At 33.6% G+C, this 12,671-nt stretch overlaps 1 protein-coding gene across 1 annotated transcript; it reads left to right on the top strand.

The window, feature by feature from the left end:
* Window positions 1-20: 20 nt before the first annotated feature.
* On the top strand, window positions 21-11,469 carry LOC128171680 (chromodomain-helicase-DNA-binding protein 1-like). The gene is made up of 24 exons (XM_052837456.1): window positions 21-169; window positions 1,244-1,356; window positions 1,908-2,005; window positions 2,229-2,358; window positions 2,776-2,889; window positions 3,516-3,672; window positions 4,113-4,271; window positions 4,418-4,516; window positions 4,712-4,882; window positions 5,272-5,500; window positions 5,958-6,117; window positions 6,503-6,652; window positions 6,896-7,007; window positions 7,262-7,410; window positions 7,699-7,778; window positions 7,987-8,213; window positions 8,649-8,747; window positions 8,835-8,905; window positions 9,112-9,229; window positions 9,330-9,438; window positions 9,717-9,790; window positions 10,109-10,256; window positions 10,508-10,580; window positions 11,041-11,469. The coding sequence occupies exons 1-24, from the start codon at window positions 82-84 to the stop codon at window positions 11,170-11,172; spliced, it is 3,060 nt and encodes a 1,019-aa protein (XP_052693416.1). The 5' UTR covers window positions 21-81; the 3' UTR covers window positions 11,173-11,469.
* Window positions 11,470-12,671: the final 1,202 nt, after the last annotated feature.

Below are 12,671 nucleotides of genomic sequence, written 5' to 3'. Positions count from 1 at the left end.
ACCCGGAAGTAAGTTTGGAGTTATCCTTCCTGGCCCGGGCTATGTAAACAAAAATTGCCAGTCTGCGTCCAAACAAGCAACATGATTAGTGACAGCGACGAAGACGATGTTTGTGTGACAGAAAAATACATTAAAGATAATGATACATTGAAGAAATATGGCTGGGGAGGTAATAAACAATTATATTATGTAATATGTAGTATATAAACTTAATGTACCGCGCATTTCACAATGTTTAACGAGGCCGGGTCTAATTTGTTCTGCCCTAGATTTTTGGATGAAACTCTTTACATGAATTTCTACTGATATAATTATTATTTTACGATTAAAAAATAAGACATTTACCACACCGTTTGTTTAGGGGGTCATCTCAAAGTTTGTTAATCTTTAACATAGGACCCTATGGGATTTTGCTTGAAATGTATCAATTTTGCATATTTTTTACATTTTTTCAAAACTTCTGCCCTAGGGATTTCTTTTTGTGTTCTACATATTAAAGTTATTGCTAAAAGGCATCAAATGGTCAAATAAAAAAAACCTTTTACCTACTGGTTTGTTCCAGGGGTCTTATCAAAGTTGATTTTTGTATGCCCAATTTCCCGGATTAGTCAGATAATGGCTATTTTTTATTTGACAAAGGCGGAAAAGATGATCTATATAGTACTATTAAAACATTCAGACATATTTAAGTAATAAAAAAATATATTACATCACATATTAAGGGTCATTAATATAAAATACTTGGTTATTTTCTTGAAATATATGAATTAAGCTATATTTAGGCGGGTTAAGAAAACGTGACAGAGGGCTAGGCTTGCTGAATCCTCTTCATGTTTTTGACCCGAGCCCAAATATAGCTTATACTTCGAGACATTTATGTTTATTCCACAATATAACATTATTTTTACGCATCAAACGAGATATTTTCAACAATTTTCGCTGAATATCTGCAGTTGAAACTATCACGCCATGGCGTCAACCAAGCAAAAAGATGACGTCACAATACAAATGAAACGCTGTGCGAAAGCGTGCGTACTCGTTCTGTACTCGGCCTCGTTAAGACAAATTAAGTTCTATAAAACAGTCATGCCTGGCTAAATTGTAACATGTAATTATAAAGTACATATTTCTGAAAGAAAATATTTGTCAATTTGCTTTATGTACAATGAGAAAATGAAAAAAAATTGAGTCAATTTTTTTTAAACTCTTACCTGACTGTATGATTTATGAATCTTTTAATCAGACTTGCCCCTGAGACAGTATCAGCTATCAGGAGTCAACTGGCTGATCCACTGCACCAAAAAAAAACATGGAGCTATTCTGGGAGATGAAATGGGCTTGGGAAAAACCTGTCAGGTATTTACAACAATCGTATCAAAATTGATATTCGAATTGCAAGGAGATGAATATTTAATGTCATTGGACAAGGAAATGAAACCTTCGTCTGTGACCTGCTGAATCAAGGGGACTTGGAATCAGCTTTCCAATTATATCTTTACTCTTAAACTTTATCTACCCCACACTTCTTTTGCCTATTGTCCTTGACAACATTGAGATAAGAGGGGTGGGCTTATATACAGTAAGCAATGACCAACTGCCTATTTTAATGTATTGTTTATGGAATTGACATATGACATAAAACACGTATATAGCTAAACAGGAAAAGAACTTAAAGCCATTAAAAATATTTCTATATTCATCATTGATCTATTTAAATGTATGTCCAGTATTATCAATTTAAATTGACATAGCTGAACATGTAACTAGCTAAACAGGAAAAGAACTTAAAGCCATTAAAAATATTTCTATATAATAAGTGTTCATATCTGATCTATTTACATGTATATTCTTTCATGTAGCTGCTCCCATACATTTGCATGCAATCATTATATTTTTTTTCCTTCTAGACAATAGCATTTCTGTCATACTTAAAGAAGGCAAATCATCAAAACCTGGTTGTCTGTCCACGGTCTGTGCTGGAAAATTGGGCGGAGGAGTTTAAGAGGTAAGTAAAGAAAAATATGAACCACAATCAACGGTGAAGAGCCATTGACTAGACTTGATCTGGTCATTTCTGTATACTTAAGAATTGTTCTTAAGTACCAAATAAGGAAATTTATAGTCAAAACTTAGATTTACTATCGGAAACCCATGGCCAGTCTTGCTGCATTTGTTCCTAGATAGGATTTATCATGGATATCCATCTATAACATGACTGCTACTTTCAGATTTTCCCCTTCCCTTAAGATACAAACTTATATTGGAGACAAGGATAAGCGAGCTGAGTTAGCATCCAGTATAAAGCGTGATCTGAAAAAAGGAAGGGAACCATTTCACATCCTTCTCACCACTTATGAGGTGAGAATGTTTCACTTCAATTTTCTTTACAATGTAAAAATTTTTGTTTAATGATATCTTATCCCCCCCCCCCCCCCCCCCCAAAAAAAAAACCCCAATTGATTGTCTTCTTTATTTTACAGCGTGGAATTAATATTCACACTGCATGTTTAAGCTAAACTGTATACAGGCCTGGGAAATATTCACCCCTGTTTTATTTTCGCCCAGTTCGCCCTCGTTGTCAGCAGGAGGATTTAAGACTGAGTGAATTCCTCTGTCTCAAACTATCTTTCTTTATTCACAACTTTGTCTGGGCGAATTCAAGACGGGCCAAAACCATTTGCAAGTGAACAAAGACGAAAATAACATGGGGCAAAAATAACCCTGTGTAATTCCAACACTTGGATGACACATTGAAGTCCTTTCCTTTCTTCGTAGTTGTGCTTGAAGGATGACGCCTTCTTGTCCTCCATACCGTGGGGTGCTATGATTGTTGACGAGGCTCATCGTCTGAAGAACAGTGAATCCCTGCTATATCGAACACTAGCTGATGTAAGATGTTTGAATATCAGAACTTGTATTTCTGCCATATTTAGATAAACACATGCCAGTAATACTTGTTTGTGAACTGAGAATTGTAAGGTTAAGTTTGTGCTGGGTGCATTCTCAGGCATTATGGATAAATATCTTCAGTCTGACAAAAATGCACAAAATGTAATGGCAAATCTGGTGCATAAGAACGTATAGTGTCTGAAATCTGAATTGCTTTTCTCCAACTTTATTCATATGCTGCAATTGTACATGAATAACAGGTCTGATCATTTAGTTCAATGTTTTATTATGTGTTAATTGCAGTAAGATTTAAGTACATTTTGAGCCAAACTTCTGAGTATATTACTGTGGAATCATTTAAATTCATGGGGGCCAATTTTTATGAATTGTGGGTTTTTTACTTATTCCTGTTGATGTAATTTTGGAAGTGTCAGTTTTTAGTTTCAGTAAGAAAGATAATTCTTTCTAAATTTGTTTTAATTTATGGAGGATGTATATTCATGGGAGAGGGCTACTCATAAATACCACAAAAATTGAGCCACCATAAATTCTAACAAATCCACAGTAGTGTTTCAAATCATGATCACTGGCAAGTAATGTCCATTTTTGTTTCCCTTGATGTGTAGTGGGATATTGACTTCAGAATTCTGCTGACCGGGACCCCTGTACAGAACAATCTGGATGAACTCTACTCCTTACTTAGCTTTGTGGCTCCGCGGAAGTTCCGATTGTATGGGCAGGAAAAGTTTGTGAGGAAGTTCAAAGACATCACTAACAACAAAGGTGATTGTGCTTTTATAATGCAACTACATAACTATAACACTCTATTTAAAAAAAAGTAAAGAAAAAATGGAATATGTGGGTACATTCTATATTTACAAAATTAATGCATTTTTGTAAATTTAAGCCATTTGATGAAATACTCAATGTTCCTACTGAATGTCCCAACAGATCTTCTGTTTACCTTTTTCAAAAATCAACAAAAATTTAATGGCCCCATTGATTTAAAAGATACCAGCATTTCTGCTTGAATATTTGAATAATTTATCCAAAATTTGTGACTTTGTAAATGCAAGTATTACAAAGAAAGAAATGATGAGTAATTTTTTTTTCTTCAACTGTGAACTAGGTCTTATTTTTTCATCAAAAGCATTCTTGAAATTAGTCTTTGTCTTTTCCTAATTTGAATTGTCAAATTTTGCTGTGATGTGTTTATTTAAAAGGTGCCTCTGAACTGCATGATTTGATCAAACCATATCTCTTACGCCGAACAAAGGAGGTCGTTTTGAAAGACTTGCCCAAGAAGTCAGATCTTGTGATGTACCATGGCATATCCAAAGTTCAGAAAAAGCTCTACAAAGCCATTCTTACAAAAGATATTAGTAAGGCTGTTTGTAAATGAATTTTGTGTTTAAAATTCTTGTCTTATTCATTTTAAACATTAAGACTGAATATTGGAGTATCAAATTGGAAAATTGCCTTATATAGTGTTGTCTATCTAAACCATATGCTTCTCTTTGTTTTCCAGGTGTTTTTGACACAAATCGACCAGGCGGGAGTTCCCCTTCACTCATGAACATTCTTATGCAGCTCAGGAAATGTGTCAATCATCCCTATTTGTTTGATGGTCTGTAAGAGTTATGTCCATTGGTATATATCCTTTGATTAAAAAAAACACCAAAAAGCACTTTAAATCTCACAAATATTTTATTCTGAAGATTCAAAATTTGCGATTTTGGAATTTTCCTTCACTTGTACATGTAATAATCATTTAGACCTTCTTTTATACAAATTTTATGCTGTGGATTTATTTTGATGACAGGGATTGAACCTGAACCATTTGAGCTGGGTGAACACCTGGTGGAGGCCAGTGGTAAACTTGTTCTGATTGATCGACTGTTGAACTACCTAAAGAACACCGGTCACAAAGTCCTCATGTTTTCTCAGATGACCCACATGTTAGACATACTACAAGATTACTTAGGATACAGAGGTATATGTAACACTATTTCCAGACAAAAAATGAAAAAAGAGTATAGGTATCTGAATGCTATACATATAATTGTATTTATACTTTACTTTCTAATATATCTGTTATCCGTCTTTGAGTTAGTTGGAGTAGTCTGTTTGTATTAAATGCATAACAAATGTATGAGTGTATTGTAATGTGATATTGTCAATGACCATTAAATGTATTATTAGGAAAGGAAAATTGAAATCTTTGAAAGTCTTAGGATCTTCAAAAGCTTATTTATTGTTTGATGAATATTAAAGTATCATATGGAAATATCAAAAAGATAGGGCACTGAAAGGAGATTTTTTTATGAATACTAATGTATATGCATAACAGTATAAATTTGATGTAACATTAATGACTTTTAGAGTATAGCTATGAGCGTTTGGACGGCTCGGTCCGTGGTGAGGAGCGATTTCTAGCCGTCCAGAACTTCAACAAGAACTCGGACACATTTGTGTTTCTGCTGAGTACCAAGGCAGGGGGCCAGGGTCTGAATCTGGTGGCAGCAGACACAGTCATTTTTGTGGACAGCGACTTTAACCCTCAGAATGACCTTCAGGCAGCCGCTCGGGCCCACAGAATAGGCCAAACTAGGTCAGATATTAAAATCTTCACATTCAACCAGATTCCTATATTCCCTCAAATATATATTTTAAAAAATGAAAATTATTATTTCTTAAGAAAAGACCCAGAATATTACAGTACATGTGCCAGAAAGTTATGATGGACAGCTTATATATGGAGTAATTTGGAAGATACATGTAATACTCTAACCAATTTTTAATTGTAAATATATTGTAGTCCTAATATTTCTTACTGTGAACAAGCCTTTGAATATATTTTGTATATGTAAAGTTAATCTTCAAAGGCTATGTCAAGAAATTTATTTGCTGTTAGCCAAATCATTACTGGTAAATCATGAAATAAATCACAAATGAAGGTTGGTTTATGGTATTTTGATTTATGATGAGATGTAACATTGAATTTTAACAATGTTGTGCATTAGAGAAACATAAAAAATTACCTGTAGACAATAATTCTAATGAGACAGGCCGGTGAGGGTGATTCGTTTGATTGGGAGGAACACAGTCGAGGAGATAATTCTGAAGCGTGCTGAGGACAAACTGAAACTGACGGAAAAAGTTATAGAGGAAGGCGAGTTCTCTCTGGGCCTCAACAAACAGTCTCTGTTTACTGACAAGCATGTCCCTGTAAGTAATTACATGTATTGGAGAATGCATATAATTATTGAACTATATATTATTTATATATATATACATGTAATTGAAGGAATAGACATGAATCTTTATTTACCAGTCATTGCAAGGGGGAGATAAATTCATGAGTAGCATACACCCCAAGAAATCAATGAAAGTTAAGGTTTTACAGTATAAGGGGGGTTCTTGCATTATTATCCTATTTTCCTATTATAGATGTAAATGGATAGCATCTTCATTTTACCATTACATTGGTGATGCATTTTATGACTGGAGTCTTTAAAATCTTGTGAAGGGCACATTAACACTCCTCCCATACACTCAAATACCTAGGTCCATGAATTGCATGGACAACATTTTTCATTTACATGTATTTCAGATGCAAGACATTCTTAAGTTTGGAGTCGACACCTTGTTAAATGATGATGACTCAACAGATGCCGACATAGACTTTGTAAAAATTCTGGGTCCCTCGGTCAATGGAGAATGGCAGCTGGATGAAGAGGCCTCAACCAGTAATGACCAAGAGGTTCTTGTGTTTATAGTAAACTTTTTGATTTGCATAAGTTTTAAAAATTTTTGTCAATAAACCCCACCCACCCTTACTGAAAAAATTCTAAAAATCTCAACTCATTTTCCTAACATTGTAATGATGCTTTAAGTTGCATTTGAACAGATTTAAAAAGTACTGACCAAAATAAAAATTGATGAATTGAATGCTAAATTATGAGCTTCTAACTGAATTAACATAAGGCACATGTTAACTTGACAGAATGATGAGGAATTGGAGGAGGGGCCTGCCAGTATGTACGAGTTTGAGGGAGTGGATTATGCCAAGGAACCATCGGCAGCAGACAAAAAGGCATTTGATGACCTTTTGTCAAGTAAGAAAATCATATGTTGTGTGTTCTCATTTTGCTGAGTTACTGGTACTTAAATTAAACCCTTTTTTTCATGGTTACTTAAAATAAAAATTGTCTTTTTCATAACAAATGCTGCTTAAAAAATATAAATCTTGTCCCATTTAATCAATCGTAATTGTCAATGGCTAGACAGTAGAATTTGTAAAAAGTCAATTTTGGACTTAGTGTACAAGTCTCTCTTGTTTGATAAAGAAAGTTGTGGTTCTTTTTTTCAGTGGAGCAGCTTATCCTGGAAGAGGAAGTGTCCGGAGAGAGGTCACAGAGGAAGAAAAAGTCTGTGGTGCTTCCAGGTCTTCTGCCTGAGACCTCAAGGAGGACCAAGAAACCCCTCACCCCAGAGGAGATTGAGGAGAGGAACAGAAAGGTAGCCATTAATGCGCCCTATACTATATTTACTGTATCATTACAAAGCAAAATGGACTTAAATTCCATTAGCAGACCCAAGTTTGACTAGTCTATGTCGTATAATTTAATAAATATTTAAAAATTAAATAAGGCTATAATGTAGGTGTTGAAATGAAGGTTCCTCTTGAATTTTTTTTTTTTTAATGGTGTACTGATTTATCACACACATACACATAGTTTCTAGTTTCTTGTAATAAAAACCCCCATTAAGAAGGTTCTTTAGGTAAACCAACAATTGTTTTAACAGAGGAAAGAGACTTTAGAAAGAAAAGCCAAAGAGGCAGAGGAGCGAGCCAGGAAGAAAGCTGAGCAACAGAAAAGAAAACTGTAAGTAATAGTCAGAAATCAGTATCAAATAGTAGCATGGCAATGCTCTCATATATAGTGATGACTTACATTTGTAATTGATTATTTCTGCAAATTTCTATCAAATGTTTTATTAGTTTTTGAGTATTCTGCTGTCATTAAAAAAATCAAAGCTGTAGTTATTATCTTAAATTTTTTAAAATGTGTTAAAAATCATTTAATTGATCAGTGAGGAGCTGTGGAAGGCCAACAGTTATGTCTCCAGCTGTGTGAGGTTTGACAGCGATGATGAGCAATCTGAGGATGAGAGCGATGAAGAAAATGGAGGATTGAGGCTGGAAGATGAGGCGGATGATGACAAGGGACAAACTAGTCGAGCCATCCATTATGTCAGCGGGGACGTTACGCAACCTGTAAAGACCAAAACCAGTGTTAACCTCATTGTCCACTGTGCAGGTACTTGTAACCTGACAAAATGAAGGGCATGCGAATCAAGCAAATTACATTTCAGTAGACTGGATTTGGGGTTCAAATATTGGTTCATTTAAACTTGGAATGACCTGGAAACTTACTAGATACACTTCATCAATAACAGTTGACATAAAAATCTTTGTAAAAATTTGGCATTGATTATTGATATAATTTCACATGATATAGTAAAGATTCATTAAAGTTTTTATGATTTAAAAAAGAAGAAAGTTTTGTATTTTAAAATGGCCAAGCAACCACTAAACCTTATTCACATTGAGTGTTATAATATTTTACGTACATCTCGAGATCTTTCTCACCATCTGCAGACCTCTACAATAAGGAAAATCTTAATTTTAAATACATACACTGTAAATGTATGTCCAGGTTATTCCTGATACATCTTATGTTTCCCGGTTGCAGATGATTCAGGATGGTGGGGTAAAGGTGGCGTCTTCACAGCAATATCCAAACGATGCCATGCTGTTGAAGAGCAGTATGAATTGGCAGCTAAAATGAAAGGTATGCATATGTATGAACAGAGTTTATTTTACTGGTACTGGCAGTCCTTAACTGATTTTTGATGAATATTTTGTTGTTGTGTTTCAGACATGAATGTCGGGGATTGTCACCTCATTTCATTTGATGATGAAGGCAGCTCAAAAGATGTAGAAAATTGGGTAAAGACAACACACACATCACACCTCAATAGGAATATTGCACTTAAAAAATTCTTCAATATATTTTAAATGTATTACAAATCTACTTATGATCATATACATGTATTACTTTGATTGATATTATGGTTGTATTTTTGTATTCTAAAAAATGAAATCATGAGGTTTGAATACAATTTCTAATGATTAGAGTTTTATATTTCCCCCAGATCTGTGTACTTATTGCCCAGCACAGAGACAAGCGGAACAACTCCCTGTCTGGAATCAAACTGTCAGCTCTAAACGAAGGGCTAAAGATGGTGTACAAATTGGCAAAGGCTCGAAAAGGTACCTTGCTAAGCTACTCACATATTTGACTTTTAAATTAGTCAAGAATTGTCAGGTTGTGTTCAATTGATTACTGTAAATAAAACAATTTACCTTGAAGGAAGTGTCCATCTGCCACGTATTGGCCATGACACTCCCGGTTTTAACTGGTACGGAACAGAGAGGCTGATCAGGAAGCACCTGTCATCTCGGGGAATCCCCACATACATGTATCCTTTGATTAAAAACTTTGTTGAACCATTACCTGGGTATTTTACCTGTCTTTACTGGCAGGGGGAATTCTATTTTGTTCATTTTTACATGTAATTCACAGTAATGTAATATTATTCTATTGTTTGTTTGAAATGCTAAGTTCACGTGGAATGAAATATACATATTACAATTTTTTTTTTAAACTTACCATATTAATCATTATTTAGTTTTTTTGATTTATACTTACATTATATAAAATATCATTTAGGAAATATTCCTTAATGAATGTTTATAGCTATTATTATCCCAGAAGACAGAAGGGAGTAAAGAGGAAGAATGAAGACACAGCAGCACAGGACACAACCTCTAGTAAGTCACTTGAAAGTTAATGGAGACATAAAATTACCAAGTGTGGTTAGATATTAAGGAAAGGAGAATAAGGTTTTTAAAAATCTTTAGGAAGAGGTGAATTACTGGTATGGTACAAATCAAAACATTCAGATATTATTGATAGGGCCTAGTTTGTTAAAAATAAGTGTTCAATTTCTAAGTCAAATTGATCAGTCACCTCAATTTTCCTTTATTTAACAGTGAAATATACCGATCTACCAAGCTAAATAGTGAGAAAAAAAAGATGAAACCTTTCAGTAATCTTAAAAAAAAAATGAAAATGATGTTTATTTTCAGAGGAGAAGAAAATAGAATCTACAAGCACTTCTATAAATGGCAGCAGTAGCAGAAGTTTGTTGGACATATTTACTGGTACCTGTATCTACGTACATCCCTCCAACTTCCCGTCTGATAAGCTGAAACAGTACAGAAGACAGATTATTGCATATCCTTCGTTACTGTTTACAGATAACTAAATCCATGTTGCATTTTTTTTGGCATCCACAATGTGAATTTTGTATAATTTTTATATTGAACCTTTCAGTTTATGAAATCCTGGTACCATATACTGGTATTACTTAATCTAATACATGTATTATCATAATATATATTTTAAATAATTATATATTTTTTTACTTTTTAAGATACTGATCATTGCTTTTAATTTGATTCGTACATGTACCTTAACCTTACCACTTATGATGGGGATGTTTCAAAAGAGTTTTCTTCCAAAGTAACCCATGTTATTGCTGATCAAGACTGTGGAAAGGTGGGTTGTTACTGGTTATTGCATAAAGTTTTTTAGGGGATATCAATTTCATGAAATGTTCATTTAAGCATTGAATGCTTTTATTTTTTGATACCGTTGGTCCTGTAACACACCAAGCGATGCAGACAAATTGAATACCGCGTGCATGAATTATCAAAGTGTATTTTATAGAAAATTGAACATCGCAGATTTCCAATGCAAACATAAGGGGAAATATACATTGAATGTAAATATAAAAAAATTGATGCTGTAGCAAATTAACACAAACATTATTACACATCTTACGCACATTCTCATTTACTTGGTAAAAATGACATTGAAGTAAAATATAGCCTGAATAACTGTTATCATTATATATATACGATTCTGATTAAAATAAGCACAAGCTTATTTAGGTCTATAGGAGTATTAGATTTTTTGTCTTGAATGTTCAAACACAAGTTAATGTATTTTTGAACAGACTGCTGAAGCATGGCTGAAATCCAATGTCAAGTGTCCAGTTCTAACTCCTGATTGGCTAGATTGTTGTCTACAGAGGAGAAAACTCGTCCCAACTCAGACTTATGTTCATCCATCTGGTGACAAAACTTGAAGATGTTTTCTTGGTTTTGCTGAAAAAGAAGCCATTTGACTATTCTTAGTATTTTAGATACTGTTAGCAATTAGTGTAAGAATAGTACCGGTATATGTCTACGAAAAGTGGTAGCTGTGATATGGAATTGCAACATCTTATTGCACATTTGTTTATGAGATTATAGGATTTATATGTTGTTACTGATTTCCGCAGGGTGATACCAGGGTACTTCATTTGTAAATCTGTTAAGGATGTGATTTTTACATTATTAGCTATGTACCTAAATAATATTATTAATAAAGTGCTTGAATCTCTTAAAAATGTTGGACATGTGTGTTTTTGAAACAGGGGCAATGGAAAACAAGAACGCAGAGGACAAATAAGTTAGTTTCTAATAATTAGCTCGTTAAGAAATACATCTGAATGAATTTTCAGTTTATTTGTAAAATTTTCATTTATGAGGAGCTCGAAGTTATTGAAACAACTTTTTACAGTTTTCAATGCAATGGCGACTTGTAAATTTTTTTTGTTTTTCGATATTCCGAAATGTCAGATAACAAAAGAGTAAAAGGGAAAACCTTTTTGATTATTTCGTGCAGTCCGTGATTTTTCCTAAGTAGTTGTAGGTCTCGACCATTCGATAAACTGGGCGTGTCAAGTTTGATCCTATCACTTTCTTGTCAGTTTCAGCCGCTGTAGATTTCGACCAATCAACAAACTGGGCGTGTAGATTTCAATCTGGCTGTTTCTATAGAGCTATGAATTATATTGTAGTATATTGATCGTCGAATAAGTAAGTAAAATTTACTAAAGTATTGGAATTTACATGAGTATCTATACTACTATATTAAAATAATATACTCGAATTGTTCTTTAATACCGATAAATTGGAAGAATACTGTCTTTTGTTTTATATATTTAAAACATCATTGGTACTTGAAGATTACCAATTTGTTTTTATTTTTTCTCAGTTAAGCTTCGCTAAGTAATAACGAAAGTTCCTCAAAAAATCCCGGAAATCACCTGGATTTTTTGGATTTTACAATCCTGCGCTTGCGCAATACATTCACGCTAACGGGATCTTTAGTTTATGTTTCCACAATATCACATCTGCATGAATAAACTCAGAAATGATAATACAAATACGGGTAAATTTTCATTGGACTTTTGCTATATTAATGATTTCTTATGAGAGAAAGTATAAAATAACAAATATACATTTCAACTAAGTACTTACTTTTGTCTTCGTGATGACAAAAAATATTTGATTAAATGCTAAAAAGTTGCATTATATTTGTTAGGAGAGTGAAGATAGAATATGTTTTATCGTAAAAATGAATAATGTCCTACGGACCCAGTTTTACAAAGAAAATACGTGTACGTTGGTGAAAAGATGTTGAATTCTTCCATTCTATGGATTAAAATTTTTAGTTGATCGAAAGGTATTTGCAGTCTCAAAAAATTTGACTGTTATTTTCAAGGCAACTTCATTAACTTTCTCCAAAATCGTTCCGGAG

The sequence above is a fragment of the Crassostrea angulata genome, chromosome 1 (assembly GCF_025612915.1).
Source record: "Crassostrea angulata isolate pt1a10 chromosome 1, ASM2561291v2, whole genome shotgun sequence".
In the NCBI taxonomy this organism is placed as follows: Eukaryota; Metazoa; Mollusca; class Bivalvia; order Ostreida; family Ostreidae; genus Magallana; species Magallana angulata.
The sequence above is the reverse complement of the archived record's forward strand: the minus strand, read 5'-3'. Positions and strand labels throughout refer to the sequence as shown.

Coding starts and splice junctions, on each gene's coding strand:
- LOC128171680 (XM_052837456.1), top strand. CDS start 82: ATGATTAGTGACAGCGACGAAGACGATGTTTGTGTGACAGAAAAATAC. Junction 2,359..2,775: donor TCCTTCTCACCACTTATGAG/GTGAGAATGTTT, acceptor CTTTCTTCGTAG/TTGTGCTTGAAGGATGACGC. Junction 8,214..8,648: donor CCTCATTGTCCACTGTGCAG/GTACTTGTAACC, acceptor TCCCGGTTGCAG/ATGATTCAGGATGGTGGGGT.